Genomic DNA, 13,435 nt, shown 5'->3' on the forward strand with positions numbered 1-13,435 from the left:
TGCAGCGCCCCTAGCGGCTACTTTCAAGAAATAAAATCTTCATATAATTTTTTGACGTATTCGCTAGCGAGCTCACCTAACGTAAACTCATGGTAGGCACACTGTTCTCATCTGACCTTCCCATTGCCATAATTATATGATTAAGGGGAAATGTAGTCCCCAGCATGTCCCCAGGGATGTGTAGTCGGACCAATACTTAATAAGGTACCTTAAGTTGTAACACTACTTAACATCTTCGATGCAATCGACCCAATGTTTCAATGAGTAAATACAATTACATTGAAATTACCAATTGTAAAATGCGTGCGACTGATCACTGTTACGTTTTACAAGTCACAGCACGTAACGTTACGCAATATCTGCGACTAAACGCAACCGGCTAATTTCCTTATGTAGGTATTTGCGTGTAAATGTTTTCATTTATTTTATAGTTTGACCCACTTTTGATAATTTGCAAGCCACAATATAAGTGCATAAAGCCTGCATATGAGGCAGTATGGTCGGAAAACTAATGTGCAAAGTATGCACACAATTTTCACGACGACTTGCATTTTATGGGCCTCGTTATCATTAGGTTATTTATGAAATAAACCTTATTAAAGACATTACACAGATGACATTATTTATGTCATACTAGCGGCCGCCCGCGACTTCGTACGCGTGGATTTCGTTTTACCCCCCATTCATCTATCTTACGCGGTATCCTAATGTCATCGATTTAAGGAAGGTACTTTATTGTACAATGTGGAATGTATTCGTGACTAATCGACATAAACTCGACCGATACGATTTAGCAATCGAAATGTGACCGTGTCTGCGTTTATAACAACGCATAATGGACTCTATTGCCTTATGATTTAAGGCTAAGAGGATTTGTGCTTATTTGGTAGTGTCGGAATGAAATTCGTATCGAAGTGAGGCGCGCACGCCGCTGACTCTCCGTCCAGTTAATAGATGGCACCACCGCTCCCGAAGCGTTGTGTTATCTGGAAAAAGGAAAAAACAGCTGTTAATGTTAATGACACAAGCACAAAATGGTCGCAGATTACTGTTCGAGGAGTTATAATGAGATTTTTAATTGCTCTGGGAAGTAATTAAAATGTTAATGAGACATCTCATACCTAAACCTTTCACTGGCATGTAAACAGAGTTAGTGAAACAATAGATGACTGTAATTGTGGGACACTGGATGTACTCTGTAAACGTTTTGGGTTCAGTAGCATGTTGTGATATGACGTTGCTTGTTAAACTGGTCATTGAGCCACCATGGGAGTCTGGTATCAGTCGGTCTTGAGACAAACTAGACCACTTCTTAATAACAGTGATTGATAAATGGAACTATACTACAATGATTTATATTAATTTTAGTAGTCATTATGTACTTTTATCTGTATTTTTTCTTGATCTTCCCATGAAAAGTAGTAGGGCTTGTATTAGACATCAACGCGTTAGCAAACGCACGTTTTAAATATTTAACAATCAGACTATTATAACAGGTAAGAAACAAGAAATTCTACAACTTTGAACCAATATATAACCATCTACTGTTTAGTAAGGTATATTATGTGCATCTCCAATAAAGCACATACAATTCGGAAATCGTTTCTGAATGTAAATTATTAATAAGTATGCGTTATGTCCTTTTTTACATCCAGTCACTACGTTTCTTATGTCTAAAACAAAACGATGTTTATCGTTTCTATGCTTGTGGCCAGTCAATATTCAATATGTTATGATAACCTTTGATTGTTTGTGATTATAGCAGTGACATGTAAAAATTGTTTATTGTTTGCAAAACACCGTGTCGTGAACTTATCGTTCGTTTGTTGTCACCGATGAATGTCGTGTCGTCATCTATTGTAACATGTCACATTTGCATACAAAACTTATGGAGACAATAAATATCGCGGATATACTCGTGTTATCACAGGCTTTCAGCATCGGCAGATTAAGGCAAACTTTTCATTTTTATTTTTATTTCTCTTTTGTTTTTTTTTACTTTATTAGGAAAACAAACTTGCTTCTTGAATTCCTCTATCTTGGATATATCCTACTAATCCTACTAATATTATAAATGCGAAAGTTTGTATGGATGTCTGGATGTTAACATGTTGGTTACTCTTTCACGCAAAAACTACTGGATGGATATTGATGAAACTTTACAGTATTATTGTTTAAAACCCAGATTAAACATATAAGCTATAAATTATGACGATCTGTGACAAACTAAATTTCACGTGGGTGAAGCCGCGGGCTTAAGCAAGTGCAATATAGTCTCTCTCAGACTCCACCCGGCGCCGCGGGCAGTGTAATTGCTAAATTACCTACCTAACCTCATAGAAAATTGTTACTTTTTTCATAAGCTAGGTTGAGTAAGTTCATTCCAATTTAGGTGAGACTTCGCGAATGCAATCTGTATAGATGAGCGAAGCGAATAATAGTTACTATGGTTCACTGCCTGTGTAGAATTAGGAAACAACTATGTTTGCAATTTCGGCACTCTTCACATCAACCGTTTGGTATAATATACCAATATAAAAGGATTGTTAGGTGTCCATTGTCCACATGATGTGGCTATTCCATAATTATAAGAGTATCTTCCTCGACTTGATCCACTTGTTTTTGTTATAGACCCTTTTTTCAAATTTTTCAGCGGTAGCCCGACGCGACATTATAAGTTTAAAATATTATTTGTTAGTTTTCAGAGTTTATTTCTTGTGTCGGGTTTTTTTTTATTTTCATTTCATGCTTTTTGAAGGTAATAAATCCTTAAACTTTCTATGTCACAGTATTCTACTATTCAAGGCCTTTCATTTGATACCCATAATATTGAGGGAGTTGTTAAAAAATATATGTTCCGCCATTCAATCAAAATCGGTTCACCCGTTTGGGAGCTACGATGCCACAGTCTGACACACAGACACGTCAAACTTATAACACTCCGTCGTTTTTTCGTCGAGGGTTAAAAAAGCAGGGATTTAATAGTCCCTGGTTAGCAAGTTATCTTTGAAAGGTGTGTACCTAGGCGCATGCCTCGCCCGAAGCAGATGCGGCGGCACCTCGCGGCGCTCCACCTCGTCGGAGCCGAGCTGCAGCCCGGCCACCAGCTGCATGATCTCCCGCTCCTTCTTCAGTTCCTCGCGACCAGACTCCACCTGGAAAATGCAGAGGAAACTGCTATAAAACACATGTCTTGAAAATAAGGCAGACTGATTAAATAAGGTAAATAAAATGCTTAACAAAATGCTTGTTTCATTTTATCAGATCAGTTTTAGAGCACGACCCTCTCTAATTGTTAGGGCGATTAGTCCATTTCAGGACGGAGCAGCGCCCTTTTCGGGGCGCCGGAGTCCCACACACCACCCTGTCCCCCGGCGCCAATGGTGACTGTGCGCAAAGCATTTAAGGAGGTTATTTAGTTACATAGCATTAGGGATTTGTCTAGTCTTAGGTCCGTATCAAAAATGATGCTCTAATTTCTAAATTTAGACTAATCACAGGATCTGATTCAGAATTTCCAGAAAGAGAATATCTGTTCTGACCTGTCCACTATCATCATAACCGAAGAAACTCAACGTGTCCCCCAAGGATGTGTAGTCGGACCAATACTTAATAATGTACCTAAAGTTGTAACACTGCTTAACATCTTCGATGCAATCCACGCATTGTAGAGTTCAATGAGTAAATACAATTACATTGAAATTACCAATTGTAAAATGCGTGCGACTGATCAGTGTTACGTTTTACAAGTCACAGCACGTAACGTTGTTACGCAATAATCTGCGACTAAACGCAACCGGCTAATTTCCTTATGTAGGTATTTGCGTGTAAATGTTTTCATTTATTTTATAGTTTGACCCACTTTTGATAATTTTCAAGCCACAATATAAGTGCTTAAAGCCTGCATATGAGGCAGTATGGTCGGAAAACTAATGTGCAAAGTATGCACACAATTTTCACGACAAATTGCATTTTTATGGGCCTCGTTATGGCTTTGAGATTATTTGTGAAATAGACCTTATTATAGACATTACACAGATGACATTATTTATGTCATATTGTGCCACTGAAGAAGTAAAATTATGCCATACAAAATCTTTGGATTATTGGCTGTCTCATAGCTTAGAAAATGTTTCACCAGCCTCAGTCGACTGGTGGATGGCGATGCTAAGGTAAGGTAGGTGGTAGGTGCCACGAATGGAACCCACATTCTTTGAATACCTTATAACGAAATAGTTGCATGCTTTTTTACTTCTGACTGTACGTAAACCAGTAATGTATGACCCAACTCAGCACATGCTCTCATTTGCGCCGGTTTTCTCAGTAGGTATATGTATAGCAAAACTTCATCATTAACTCATTGCCACATGCGAGTACTACATACTAGATTTAAAAACTTCAGTATTGCACACACTGCTTAAAATTAGAGTGGTTCACATTAATTTGGAACTAGTCACCTAAAAAGTATATTTCTTATTTTCTTGCGTATGTTTTACAACAAAATTAAATGGAAAAGTTTATACATATAAAATGTAATTGCGCTGCGTATCAAACGCTTTCAAATTATGTTTTATTGAATTGTTAATGTTAGCAGCATTTTTTTTGTAATTTTAATTGCTGAAAAGTGTAATTGTCGAAATGTAACATACGTGAAATCGCATGTATCATTTGTCACACTACGAAACACCGTGACAAAACAAAAGAAAGTGAGAGAAATGCAAGTTATCGACAGCTGTTGTTTCGTAATCGCAAACAATCGCATTAAACTAACAATCGCAGTGACTATTATTGAATAATCCAATTTATGATACTCTTTATTTACGAGTACTTCACAAGTTCACATCAAGTTACATAAATCGAGGTTTGACAAACACTGAAGTTTAATGAATAATAAAAAAAATCCGAATTGAATGAAAATAAATTCCCGTCACAAATATTTTAATAATAACACTGGCTATTTCACGATTTCGGCTTTTTGTTGTATAAATATTATAAAAAAAAAATACATAGCTAAAATATTTTGCGAGCAAAATAATAAATTAAAGTTTACAGCAAGTCAAAATATATTTTTATTTGGAAAATAATGTAAGAAGCCACAGTGTTTAGCTTGGTGTGTAATCATCTCTACAAGAAACGATTGTACCTAAATCATTTCAAGTGTCTGAGTAATTTAACACAATTTACTTATCCAAGGAAGCGAGGTGTAATGTGGGATCCCACGCCATATTTGCAATTCAGTCTAAGATGGTAACTAATTTGAGGTCATTAACTATTCGTTAAAATTATGCGATTATGTTCTATAGGTACTTAGTTATTAATTAAATAATATCGAAAAGTTTTTAAGAAAAAAGGTATAGGTACCAATCAACCTCAACACGCAACCAATATCGGAAAGCAATAGGTATTCGGAAAACCACTTATCATAAACTTTATGTTCACACTTCACACCTTTCTCACTGTTAGTATTACCTAACACATGAGAACTGTGAACAAACAATTAAATAAGCAGACAGAGTTTTTTTCGGTGGATGGTAAGACTCTCCGCAGACTGCAGACTTTTAGTCGGCCAATAGTTTTGTGGGCTTTTAATTTTATTCAGTTTCACAAAATTTACAAAATACAAAAATATATGCGGAAAGGAAGGCATTAACTAGCGGCCGCCTGCGACTTCGTACGCGTGGATCCCGTTTTACCCCCTGTGGTGGAGTTTCGTAAAATCCTTTCTTAGCCTACGTCATAACATCTACCTGCATGCCAAATTTCAGCACGATCCGTCCAGTGGTTTGAACTGTGCGTTGATAGATCACTATGTCAGTCACTTTTGAGTTATGTATATTTTAGATGTACATACACAAGATACTGAAAAGGTGGGCCACTCAGCATGTGTCGTAGCATCTCAGGAATGCCACGACGCTGGTCTTCCGTGGACACCCAGACAGAGAGAGCACTACTTCGCACAACAATTAGTATGAGGAATCATGCGATACCAAGTTAAAGTATCTAATATGCGTACAGCCATACAATATTCATACTGATTAACAGCGACCAAACAATCGGCCGACAAAAAGTTTGTAGTCTAGCACCCGTATTCACAAACAATGCTTGCTTAAGCATCAAATCGAACGCACAGCATTGAATAGAGCTCTGTGATTGGTTTATGTGTCACCTTGTGCGTCCACGCGCACTATGAGACCTCATAGTAATGTTTGTGAATACGGGCGTAAGTTGCCCATGATAATGGTATCTACACGGTAGAGTAAGAACAAATAGCCTGTACCTATGGTAGCTTAAATTCAGTGACATAAACTAACGGACTGACATACTGAGGGTGTTATTGTTAGCAAATATATGCGAAAACACGAAGCAAGTAGAAATCTTGCAATACACACGCTTATGAAGGTATTAACGCTTCGTTGTAGAGATGATGGTAGAGTTCTTGGTAGCATCTTATGTAGATAGTAATAAGTGTGAAATTAGCACAGAAATGTATAACCTGACGTGCTGTTATGTATAAATGCTAGTCGTATCAGTTGCAGAGATTTTGCATAATCAACAGCACACTCAGGAGTTCAGATTAAAATGCTAGTAACTAGGTAATGAATTATGAAATTATGGCATAAAAATAGGTATACTTTATGTNTTTTTTATGTCCAAGAAAAAATTGAAGCACATGATTAGTCAGTTTAATCAAAAATTAAGCCTTCACAGGCTTAAAAAGAAAATATGAGCGTCATTAACGAATACGGGCCTAAAATGCCTGCTAGTTTTTCAATTTTCAGGTTAGGCACTAGATTGGTGTACCAATATGTACGTAACATTCACATTTCATAATTACACTATTCAAATTAAAAAGAAGAACAAAGAAATGTTTCTAATCGTATTCATAGTTTTCATTCAACACCGCTCGACGTGGTAGAGTCAGGAGCACTAGCATGTATACGCTAAATAATTTATTCCCTTGTAATAAGGTTTAAATTTCCACGATAATACTTTACAGGACTATAGTTATTACAGCTCAATAACGCGAGCGTGTTCACGACATTTGCGTACTCGGCATAATAAACACAACAACATCCAATATCTCATTTAACTGTCAGTTTTTCGCATCTATTACAATTAATTCGTTTACGACCATTCAATAGTCATGTTAGTTTATTAAACGTCTCACTTTCTACGTACAGACAACGGCATATCAAGCTCAACAGTGGATCTTATGTCATGGTATTATAGATGCTATTTTAAAACAAATCTTTTGTCTGATGTGCTTTCGTATTAAACGATGTACATTTGCAGTCTCTTACGCATCATTTAAATTGTTAGAGCCGTTTTACACACGCGCGAATATAATATGCCATAAAGTGAAAACTTTACTATTTTAACGATGTTGCGAAATACCTACTGAAGAACATAGAACCTCTTCTTTCATGTGGTCAGTAACCGTAACCACAGCCGTAACTTTATATGCGCGATGGTGATTAGTCAAAGGAGTGAATTTAAAAAAAAATGTAAATTAAGACTATTTTTCCCTCAAAGTGTAAATTGCAATATTTAACAAATAAATACATATAACAATGAATAAAACGCAAATAAAAAAGTTTAACGTCGCACAACTTAGCACCGCCCTAAGTCATAAAACTAAACGCTCAATAAATTACAGCTATCGGAAAATCAAGGCACAAATTCACACTAAAGGCCTTGCCTTGAAGAATGTTGTATACTAATTTGGCTTCCTCATTCTTCGAGGAACATTATTCCTCATGACGAAAGTAGATGGCCATGAATTGTAATACCCTCACGAGTTCACGACTGGTGCTAAGTCGAATAGTTTAACCAACAGAACAATAGGAAAATAAATTTATATCCTAGATTTAGACATTAATGCCGAAGATAAATGTAGGGGAAACCCCACAATAGGTTCGTATGATTATGAATAAAATTATTCCGGGAATTGGGTATTTTGAAACCGTTGGACTTTTTGGGCATTGGACATTCTTAACTTAAAGGATTCGAAAATTTAACAACATAAATATAGATAAGATAACTTAGAACATAAATTATCACCTTTTAGTTTACATTTTAACAATAATCCTTAAAAGTCCGACACGGTATTTGTACTTTTTTGTAAATACGAACATAGGTATTATACCATTAAAACAAGTAAGAGTCCGAAATGCACTCCGCCCAATGCAAGTCAATCACCGTTAACTGTCGCTTGATTGTGGCTCAACCGGTCAAGCCACGGCTACCATCCCTAACCATAGCCCACGTCCCATCATTACACCATTGTCACACTCGCCACCTAACCGGTATCGAATACCGCTAGAAAAATATCAACTACAGTTCGATAGTTTTTGGGTCAGTGTTGTCCATTCACGCGCCGCGACACTGCGTTCAAGGTTACAGCTTTCACAGAATCAGCTGTCTTACAGATTCGATTGTGGCCTAGGCGTAGGCTAAATCGATTTCTGAATCGATTTGTTATGGACGAGCTTTGCGTAGCGAGGGAAATGTCTGTTATTATCGATTTAAACGGACTGTCATTGGACAGGAATAGGATCTATAAAGTTTTAGAATTGTGTTATGAAATTTCTGCGTGTTGGCGTTAATTTTAACGATTGCGAAAGACGTAACTTCATAATAGTGAGCTTAAACTTACTTCAGATATTTATTTCATTAATCACTAACATCAAATAGCGGCAAACAATTTAATCACAAAAAAAAAGGAACCAGCCCCTAGTGTTCGTATTTTTAGCTCTTCCAGCGTCTCTACGTTCGCCTTCAAAAGGATAATATACGTATTTGTGAATCACATTGGATCCTGAACTTGACATTGACTTTTAAAATTTATGTTTCGTCGAAACAAGATTATATAAGTGGCTAATACATAAATATTAACCATTTATTCAAATTTAAGGCGTATTTGAACAATCTAAAAGTTTTATCACAATTCATCTCCCACACAAAATACCTGTTTCCTATAGGTCGCGTTTATTTTACATTATTATCCAAAATCGCAAATTGCTAGCTAAAATTGGAAATGTATGCCTTTATCTCAAAAAACACATTAATTGCACATCTACGCATAAAGAAAGACAAAACTATAGAATCTTCTCGGAAGTAAAAAAAAATCAATAACATCAACAATAAAATATTTTAAATATCACAAAAAGACGGAACCCTTGCTTTCATAAAACCGTCATTCATCACGAGAAAAACAAATGATGATCGAAGAATACTCCGAAACAGATTTCTTCATCCATTCATTCATTCAATTTATTCAAATGCAGCATCCACAAAGAGCCAAAAGTCCGGTACATTTCGAGTTCCCTTTACCTGACAAAAAACGAAAGAATGTGAAACGCAGCACAATGGCGCTCGCAAAACTTTTTGTAATAACACTTTTTGGTTTTATTCTCGAAACGAGATGGATTTCGAAACAGCTAGAGATGCGGAAAGGAATAGTGAAAGATTAGTTAACGCACAATTTTTGCCGCACCTTACTTTTAATGTAATTGGAATAAAAGATATAAAAAAGATACACAGATTAGTATAAAGTACTCTTCAAAAAGCCGCAACTACAGGCAATGATTCCGAATCCTATACTTAAATATGCTCGTATGTATATTTTTATATTCCATCATAGGTAGGCAGATGTTTGACCACAATTTTATCTTTTGTAATAAATTGACTAAGAAACAAATTAATTTAAATCATTAATATCAGATTTCGTAACCAAATAGATGTAGGTTAAAAGGTATGAATAAAATCTTTATTTGTCGATAAATATAATAAAACTTTTACGTCCACATTTTTGTACTTATGACCGCGAGAAAGTAAAATACACAAAAAACTCACCCGTCGAGTTTCTCCCGCCAAAACTGAGATCACTGACCGATTGACATTCGATTGAGCCGCCCCATGTCGATGGCAAAGCCCAAAAAATTACCATTCAGACCCCCCACTGAATATCATTTTTCAAGATTAACCTTTCGTAAGCAGTGGTGCAGATCCGCACACGACGTGTGCAAAGTGACTTTAGTAACGTATAAACTTCTTTTATTAAATGCCTTTTCTGGTGAATAAATAAATATAGGTGATATAACCACATAATATTTAACTTTTAACAAAAATTTCAAAGCACCAACTTCTCTAATTTACTAGACACATGAAAAATTTGACTTAGGCCCGTATTCACAAACGATGCTTGCTTAAGTGAAGCAGCAAATCGAACGCACAGCGTTGAATAGAGGTCTGTCACGCACACTGTGAGACCTCATAGTAATGTTAGTGAATACGGGCGATACACTCCCCAGTCCCCACATAGCCAGAAGGGTTGCCTGATGTTCGTCTCGCATTCTTCTGCGACTAGGGCCATACACATTTTACAGGAAGTAAGTGCTAAAGTAAACAAGTTTACTGTCTTCTTTGATCTGTGACTATATCTGGGGGGAACGTGTACCTAAAATATGCGTATTTTTTATGTCACCGCGCCAAGCCCACCTGTGCGGCCAATTAATATTCGATTGTACCACTATTCCGTTCTGTTGAACAATTTTGTGGCCATAATTATTTGAACGACTGATATATTTTTAATTTTAATAAAATAATTTGGCTTTATGAAATGCCTATTTGAAATTATAATGAATTAATGCATTGCTTAGATTGAAAGTGAAAGTAATTTAATAACATTTATGCCTTTTTAAGATTCTGTATTACATACAATTCAATCATCTTATTTACATAGATTAATGATAACGACAAACGTAATCATTTTTGACTCTATATTTTTTCCTGTTTAGCCAATAAAGGAAAATAACGGATAAAAAAAGGTTTTACATATTCATTGATGTCGCCATCTCGACTAGAATTAACATCAGCATCTTTTTTGCCATTCGTCAGCGACCCACACATTTCATTCCCACGATTACCTCAATCTCACGGCATATAAGCGCCATTAAATGCCCCACACGTATTCATTAATCAAATTAGTAGACTCTACCTGCTCACACCTAGAGCAGTTCTGTTCTTACACACGTGAGAATAGATGCGGAACTCGGCTGGCAAGTCCCAAATGAGAGTCCAAATGAAAATGGTAGAAAGTGAGTAACGGAACGCTAGGCTAATCACGTAGCGACTGACTGGGAGTGGCCAATGGTCTGTATCCTGAAAATAGCATGCTTGTATTAATTATATCTTCTTCTTGTATCGTTTGGTTTGAAATACCCGGGACAATCCTCGTGTCAGATAGAACTACTATAGGTGTCTGACGTAGGTACGGACGGATTAATAACGAAACTCTTATCAATTTCTTTTCCAAATATCAGGTGCATTAGAGTCTGCTATGTCTTAAATAAATGAGGAACAGTTACCAAAGGAACTTTTCTATTTGTGTTGACAAGATTTGCACCAGAACCTCTGAATATTGACGAACCTTATGAACCAAAACAAACAATGAATGGTAAGCGCAAATTGGCAGTTACTTATCTCAGAACTAAAAAGTTCCCAGAGCGTTACTTCACGATTTGCGCCGACGAATGTTTCTCAATAAACCAATTACTGTAAGTAATCGCGAAATGGGTTTTTGGAAACCACAATTCTTTTTAGATTTTGACATACTTTGCTCATTTTATGTTGAAAAATATTCAAATAGCCAGACATTATTGAAGATTGCATGCGCAAAAGCACATCGTTTAAGGTATTTTTAGTTACGTCCTAAATTCCTAATGCTACCCTGATCTAATTATGATTGGAGACCATTAAGGCATAATAAGGCATAAATTAATCTAAATGTAGCAATCTAAGTGGTTATGAGCAGGCCATATCTTTCGCAGAACTCGTGAGAGATGTTAAAGAGGACGAGTCGATGTCTCGGAAAACGTAGTAGACCCCCTACTCGATGGACCGATCATTTCAAGGAGATAGCTGACAATGGCTATATGAATAAAGCAAGAGACTGTTAGTCACTTATTATGACACCATTGCTATTAAAAAAAACAGGGAGACAAACTTCATTGATACTTTCGATTGATTGCAACCAGTACCCAGAACAAAAGAAAGGTTACTGCGAAATCATCAACACTGTACCAAAGGTCAGTGATTTCTTTGCACCACCATCTTCGATGGAGTCACGCCCTGCATTTTACTTAAACCTAAAGTCTGATAACTTTAAAGATGATTTTCGAACGTCTGCTAACGTATTCGGAACGCAGCGGAGTGACTTCAAGCCCGCATTCCAATGCGACGTGCCACTTCGTGATATTTGCATTGCGTAGGACAGAGCCTACTTGCATACGGTATGCAAGCGATGTCGTCGACAATATTGAGCTGCCGATAAAAGAAACCAGTTGGATGCATAAACAAATCGTTGATTAGGCAAAAGGAATTATTCTATTCAAAGGCTAAATCGAGCAAGTACAGACAGAGGGCAAAGCACAAACATGATGACTCATATTTGTTTTTACGGTATCCGTACCACAGAATAATAATATACTCCCGTACTGGAAATCAAAATTTATTGAGCATAATATATTTTTACATCAGTACAATAAATAATGAAATGAGTGTAAAAGAAACAAGTGTAAATTCCACCACGTCATGTTGGAATGAAAAGAAAAACTACGTAGAACGCAGTTTTATGAACTACTTGAACGTATCACGAAAAGATGGTGGTCATTGCAGAAAAAAATAAACACATTATAGTCTATAAGATAAATCCTTTAGCGGCGTTACACGTAACATTTCAAAAGCATTGCGCAACAACACGCATGCGCGAGCGGTCGCTATATGCGCCTGCGCAGCCATAAAGAAAATTCCTGCATATCACCCGCCAATCTAGACTTTCAGGTCATCATTTTAAAGCCTATTCTTCTCCGATTACAACAGTCATTAAGCCTCTAATCTATCTCTAAACGCCTTTATGGATGATGCCAGTAATAATATAATTAAAACCGAGATATTGTTATTAAAGGCGGTTAAAGTGAACAGGGAATTTTAATGTGCATATCAGACGTAACTTCACGAATGCTTTCAACAATAAAGTGCATTAATGCTTTTTATAATTTCATTTGGTATTTATCATTAAGTACAGATGCATCTGTCTGCTCTTGCTTGCGTGATGGAAAAATTATAAATAGATCCTATAGAATTGGATACATTTGTCTTTTTTTAGAAAAACAAACGCTTTTATTTTCTTTGAATAGGTATAATTATAATTAAAAGAAAAACAAAGTAAGTGAAAACGTAGCAGGTATACACAATAAGTACCTAAATAGTGTCAGGTTTACAAATTCTTTAGTTTTCACACGAAAAATTAAAACCTTGGACCATATTCAGTGCTATGCTAATTTTGCTTAATGAACACATAATACAGTTTTCCAACTTCATAATTGGTGTAATTGTATTTAGGATAATAGGCCACAGGAAGTCTGCGATTTAG

General features: G+C 36.3%; 1 protein-coding gene across 1 annotated transcript in view; it reads right to left on the reverse strand.

The window, feature by feature from the left end:
* Positions 1-727: 727 nt before the first annotated feature.
* LOC114350902 (uncharacterized) overlaps positions 728-13,435 on the reverse strand; it is a 33,435-nt gene continuing 20,727 nt past the window's right edge. The window contains exons 2-3 of the mRNA XM_028301865.1: positions 3,022-3,155; positions 728-986 (exon numbers count right to left, since the gene is read on the reverse strand). Of these exons, the coding sequence (XP_028157666.1) occupies positions 983-986; positions 3,022-3,155 (138 nt within the window). The 3' untranslated portion in view covers positions 728-982. The remainder of the gene's footprint in view (positions 987-3,021; positions 3,156-13,435) is intronic.

The sequence above is a fragment of the Ostrinia furnacalis genome, unplaced genomic scaffold (assembly GCF_004193835.3).
Source record: "Ostrinia furnacalis isolate ACB-3 unplaced genomic scaffold, ASM419383v2 OfSCF1006, whole genome shotgun sequence".
Classification (NCBI taxonomy): Eukaryota; Metazoa; Arthropoda; class Insecta; order Lepidoptera; family Crambidae; genus Ostrinia; species Ostrinia furnacalis.